The 6,735-nt window shown below is 35.5% G+C and overlaps 1 protein-coding gene across 1 annotated transcript in view; it reads right to left on the minus strand.

Annotated features, from left to right (window-relative positions):
• Positions 1–6,382, minus strand: part of ZNF804A (zinc finger protein 804A) — a 319,276-nt gene extending 312,894 nt beyond the window's left edge. Inside the window, exon 1 of the mRNA XM_061135657.1 lies at positions 6,272–6,382. Within this exon, the coding sequence (XP_060991640.1) occupies positions 6,272–6,382 (111 nt within the window). The remainder of the gene's footprint in view (positions 1–6,271) is intronic.
• Between the last annotated feature and the right edge of the window lie 353 nt (positions 6,383–6,735).

Raw genomic sequence — 6,735 nt, forward strand, 5'->3', positions numbered from 1 at the left:
CAAACCATTATGAAGGAGTCCAGAGTACTACATCAGGTAATGGACTCTGCTATTTTGACAACTAGGATTGAGTTTTAATTATTTATAATTCCACTTTATCTTACACTGTGCTAGGAAGTGTAGTGTAATACATTTATAAAATTAATGAAACTTTGCCAGTTGAAAACACAATCACAATATTGTATACATGCTAAGAATTTTCTCAGAAGCAAAGGATAACTTAGATGAGATAAAACAGATGAAATGGTTTCAGGCAAAGATTTTTAGAGAACAGAATTAGTAAAATTATTAATATTGTGGTCTGAGCCACCAGGGAAACCCCAAGAATACAGGAGGGGTAGATCCAGGTCTCCCGCATTGCAGGCAGATTATTTACCGTTTGAGCCACAAGGGAAGTGCAATATTGTAATTAGCAATATAAAAAAGGGACAGATATAAATAACTTTGTTATAAATTTTGGCTTCAGTATACTACATGTTAAAAAGACTATTTTTTCTTTCTCTCTGGAAGGATTACTCAAACTCTTTATATACAACAACTGCCCTCAATAATATATCTCAGGTAAATAAGATCACCGGAGAAAATTATTTCAAGCCTGTATTATGATTACATTTATTAAAAAGTATGATTTCCCCTATATATAATATTTTCAAAAACTATTTTCTAAGTATACTATATGAGCTAAACATGTTTATCAAAAGTATAAGTTAAAGAATAAAATTACATTCAAAATTAATTTTTTAAAAGATCAAAAACAACATGAAATTACTAAAAACACCAGTGATCTAAGTGAAAGTTTGTAATTTTAAAATGCAAAATACGCATCATCTTCAAATCCACACTTATATATTGTAGTTATTACAATTGCATTCCTAGATTTGGAAAATACTGTAAAGCTGTCCAGCCAATATATAGTAAACAGTACAGAAAGATGAATATATGGAAAACTTTCCAGAAGACTCCTGTCTACCTAAAAGTTGGTACCATGAAGGGTAGAACGATGAAAATGTTTCTGTCTACCTGTATGTAAAATTTGGTTCTCAGACTAAACAAGGGATGGAAAATTCAAGTGCCTTCATTGGTCAGGATGGTATAATTAGATAAATAAACTTATATAACAGTAAAAACAAAAACAGTATAAACAGTAGCAAACTGTGAAAACACAGTGCATACTCAACAAACTACTTCTGCCACCTGAATTTGGTCCTGCATATAGCTATATGAAACCTGTGGATTAGAGGTCTCCAAAGCTCTTGCTGTATTTTCAGCAAAAAAGTAATAAAAGTCATCAACAAACTAGAAAATACTTTTGCATAACAGAGAAGTTAGGTCGCAAGACAGTGTGTCACTATTTGAATTTCAATTATCAAAAATAACTTACACAATATTTGATAAACCAAAAAGCATATGTTGGAATCATGGCTATTACTTGACAACATTTGCCCTAAAATACTGCTTACATTTTTGAATAGGTTATAAAATCAATATTTCAATCTTATTTCCTCACTCCAATAATATGTTCTGAAAATGCACATGCTGTAAAGCTCTGCTGGAATAAAAAACAAGTATGACAAAGAATATATGACACCTTAAGTTCAGGAAAGTGAGACACAAGATGGTCTTTGACTCTGAATGCATGATAGTGTAAAAGAAACTTGGAAAAAATATATAACTGACTATACAACTAAGTCTATATATATAATGTGGGGAAGTTTAGCCATATATTATTCACCCTAATCCACCTTCATTCTTGACCGTTCTTGAGGATATTAATCTAACAATGATAACATCTCAGTAGCATGAACTTAACAACTTGTTTCTTCAGTCATAGGCACAATCCTAAATGTGCCACATAAATGGGTTTTAGTGAGTGCAGAAGCCTTTTAAATTATAAACTGTAGGAGATACAGAAATGTGTAAGGGAATGACATAATACTATTATAATGAGAACAAGTCCATATAGTATATTTCAAAGACCTATCTAATTTTAGTGAGTTCCTGTATACACAAAGGAAAAATTCAAGAAATTTTTCATACTTTCAAAATGAATATATATAAAAATATCTTGAGTGACAAGAAACATATAAACTTGTCAAAATTTGTGAAGAATTTTTCAACACATTCAAAATGAACAGGCGCATACATGAATACATCTTAACACAATATTTAGTGCATAATGCTTAGCACAGATCCTGTAGTGCCTAGACTAGTGCTTTGCAATTAAAGCATCTCAGTAAATCTGAATGAACTAAATAATAATATGTTTAGAAATGATTAATAAGTCAATACATCTTTTCTTAACAAACCTGGTACTAAATATTATGGAAATGGAGGGCAGCCCTCAGAAGCAAGGTTTAGGCAAGACAAAAAATATCCATGTTCACATACTGGAAGATAAGAAATAAAATAAATTTGAGTTTAAGCTATTCTGTGAGTCTGGTACTATTTCTCCACACCTAAAGACAAGTGGAAAAGTAGAATGTCCTCAAACAATAGATGACACCAACACCTCTGTTTCAGTATGGAGATTAGGGTACCAATTGCTATAGATTCTCTAATTTGGCATAAAAATCATGAAGAAAATTCATCTAGAGTCAGGAAATCTGCATTATAATAGTGACTCACTTTTTGACCTCAAATCAGCACTTCTTCTTTCTGAATTTCATAGTCTTTACACAGACATAAAACTCTTGTGAAATTAAAAAATGCTGGCAAACTGACAATGCAATAAACAAATTAGTAATGATTTCCAAAGTTCCACAAACTCCAAATTCCATAATTAAAGTGATTACATATATATTTAAATTTTTTTAAATATTTTAATATTTTGTATTATAATTTTTATATAATTAGGGCAAAAAATCTTTTGAGGATCAATTGCAAAATATAAATATAAGAGAATGTCTTTATCCAATAAACAAATGCATACACAGTGGTGGTTTGAAATAATCTAAGTAAAAACAATGAGAATACATGGATGGTAAACTTTATTCACTGTTATTAAACCACATAAATTATTTAGACATATTCTGGAGCACTAATAAAATATTAGCTTATTTTTTATTCCAAGGAATTAAAGCTATATCACAGATATGATACTGTTTACAACAGAAATCATCAGAGGTAGAGTGACCTTTCTCTTTGAAGGTAAGACCTTGCAAAATGGAGATTTGTGTATTTTCAGTTAAAATTGTGAAGAGAAGTATATTTAAAGGCTCAGGAATAGGGTCAAGGTTAACAATAGGCTTAGTCATTAAGTATCCTTAAAAATTTACTGTGTGAATGACATAATATGACCTTTGAAAAGGTCTGTACATTTTTATAATCTCCTCAGTATGAATATGAATTCTGGATTTAGGACTAAAGCAATTAATCAATGTCATTAAACACTGAGTTATATTCTCTAAGTAACTTTATAGAAAACTTCTAATTCATGAAAGAACACTGTATTAACAGTTACAGCCTATCTTAAATCAGTTCAATAATTTTAAAGACTATAAAATAATGTTCTAAAAATATGAATTTTAGAAATATTCAGAATATCCATTTGCTTTCCAGTGGCTGAAAATAATTGGAATTTCTTTGGAAAAAAATCCCTAAGTGGATCTTACATTTTAAGTAAAATTTTTTTTTACTGAAATATGAAAAAAAACTTGAGATATTCTTAAAATTCTTTAAATGTAATACAAATTTCAAAATGCAAAAATGTGATGATGTTTTTAAAGGCAAAGTTCACAATATGTTAAAATCAAATAGGCAAGAGAGTAAAAAAGATCTCATAATTTCACTCTATGACATGACAATATAAATCCTTGCATGAAAATTATGGAACATATACATTTGTAAGATAATACTTGTGTTTCTTATTAAGGTTGTTTTTTCTGGTAAGTCTCAGTTTCAGTTTTCTGTGTTTAACTTGTAGTAAGTTTTAGTTTATAATAGGCTCTCATAGCATCCTACTTGCTGTAAAGAATATAGTTTTTGGTAAGTATAGAAAAGTATTTAATTAAAAAATTCATTTATGAATATATTTAGAATCTCTTCTATTATAAAAACAGGTGTGAGTCTCATTCTCTTCAATAAAAAATCATCAAAAGACACAGAAAACAAACATATGACATATATTACTTTTTAAATTAATAGTTTCAATTATAGAGGAACCATATATGAAAATCTACATCATTTCAGTCAGTATAAATCTCTTGCACAGGAAACACAAACTTTGGCAGTTTGTAAGCACAACGTTGAAGGATTAGCTATGAAGCCCATATAATTTGTTTTTATCTTCTATAAATAAGAGAAATATGATAGGCCTATTTCTAAGCCTTTTTAACCGAATTTGTTGCTTCTGATATTTGCATACATTTAGATTTATTCATCTAATTTAGATAGCTTCATCTAAACATCTATCTTAATTTGAAGATACAACAGGCAGGTCTACACTTTAACCTATCTTTTGTCAACATGAGTGATAAAGAACTAATCAACTTCAAACATAAAACAAATATCAGCCTAATCAAGTTCAATCATTGGTGGAAGCCCAAAGCTGACTTAAGAATCAAGATTACCAGAATTTTAACAAGTTGAGGTTTGGCAAATAATTTTTTTTTTCCCTATGAACTTTATTTCATGGTTTTATTACCTACACCATTATTATAATTATGGAGATGAGATCGTGTTCAAAAAGTCTGTCTTTTCTCACAAGTGAAACATGACTTAAAAAACAAACCAGTGCATACTTTCTTCAAAATGAAGTGCCCCCCCCCAAAAAAAAAAACAATTACCTTTACACATTTTTGAGTTCTCTAAGTCTAGCCAGAACATTTTCCATAATTCCCTCAGCCTGTGCCTCCTGCTCTGTATGGTACTCCACTGGAAGACCACAGAAAAGTATTTTCTTTGATCAACAACAGTAAACAATCTTACCCAGACAAGAATAAAAGCAATAAACTAACTCTGGTTCTTTATGTCTTAAATGAGCTGAGAGGAAGGTGTCCAAGAGATTTCAAGGGAGAAAAGAAAATAATCAAATAAATCACATCAATGTCAGAATTCACTTAAAACTTCAGAAGAGAACTTTTCATTCTTGGAAAACACATGCACAGCACATTTTTTTTTTTTATGTAGAATATTTTAAGATATATAAAGAAATGCAAGTTAAGAATATTCTACTTTTGGACTAATTGAGTCTGTCCTTAAACTTCTCTACTTATTCAGGGCTAAGCAATCATCACTTTGTATAGTGGGGGTGGGGGGTGTTGCTTGCTAAAGGAACCAGACTTTAGTGATGCATATATTTGCATACCATCACCTCACTCTGGCTCTACTCTGCCTTACTAAGCTTAATAAGTCTTCCCTCCTAATAAGCCTTCCCTACACTTCCCTTTTTTTCCTTTATTGAAGTGTATACTTCTCAGGCAATACGAGGACTTGGGAATCAGTTCTGCAAGGAGGTTTTGTAGCTAAGAGGTGATGTGAAAGGAAAAAGTAAGAACTGCGGCCCTGTACTATCTTAATGCTCAGCACATTTCTCACCAATCAGGAGTCCTTTTCATACTAGAATGCTGAAAAAAAGCAGCTCTGTGGTCCAGTGAGAACCTTCCAGGACTGCACGGGCTCTGTCTGGCACGTTTTTCCTTTCTGGCTCTGACTGTGTCAGAATGCTCACCCCACACACTCATCTACAACCTCTTTTGAGTCAATAGCTTAAAGTTGATGGCCTGGGGTTCCGGAGTCACTCTGCTAAGCTCTGTACTGACAACTTCTCACTGGAGAAGTTTGCTGCCAGTCCTTGCGGAGACAGCCGGAACACAAACTCCTTCCGAGCCCATCACTCAATCCCGCCACTTGCCCCGGGCCACCAGTCACATGGCTCTCTGCCTCCATAAAGACATCCACATCCTTATTCACCTTCAGCTTCCTAAGCCGACGGAGGTTATAGGGTCACTTGGGGTTAGGGTTATTCCTTTTCTTTCTTATAAGAGGTCCTGTTAACACAATTTGCATCAAATAAGGAGAAACTGTGGTAATTTTCACCGGTGCAAATGAGGTGGAGAGTCCGGAGCGTTGGGGGAAGTGTCAACCAAAGCCTTGGACCACAGCTTCCCTGAGATTCCTGCCTTTTTCTACACCAAATTCTCACCCCACGCCCACAAGATAAAGAAGCGAATATACTGTAAACCAGACTGAACAGCGACACCCCAAAGCCTCACAGTAACCTCAATGCTCTAAATGCCCTCTTAGACAGGAGACAGAGGAGAGAAGCGATTACCAGAGTTTTGTTCCCGTTCTTGCTGAGAGGGCCCCGGAAAACTCCCTTGATGTTGCGAAAGTGTCCGTTGCTGAGATGCGTGGAGCTGATGACAATGTAGTAACACTCCATGGGGCAGCCGCCGCCTCCTCCGCCGCAGCCGCCGCTTCCATGCACCCCGCGCCCGCCGCCGCAGCGCGCCGGGGCCGGGGACGGTGGCTGAGGGACCGGCCGCGAGGGCGAACCGCCGCCTGTCTCGCACGCCCTCCGGAGACAGGCTCACTCGGCGCTTCTGCCCTGCGCGCCGAGGCGCCTCCGCCCCCGCATGCTCGCCCGGCTCTGCCTGGCAGGCTGTGCGGCTCCCCTGATTCCGCCTCAGGGCGCTGCGCCCCGCGGGAGGATCCCGGGCTGGGAGGGGCCGGGCAGGCGGAGAGGAGCCCCGCGCGAGTCAGTGCGGGCCGCGCGGCCGAGCGGAGCCGGGCAGC

This window comes from Dama dama, chromosome 33 (assembly GCF_033118175.1).
Source record: "Dama dama isolate Ldn47 chromosome 33, ASM3311817v1, whole genome shotgun sequence".
Lineage (NCBI taxonomy): Eukaryota > Metazoa > Chordata > Mammalia > Artiodactyla > Cervidae > Dama > Dama dama.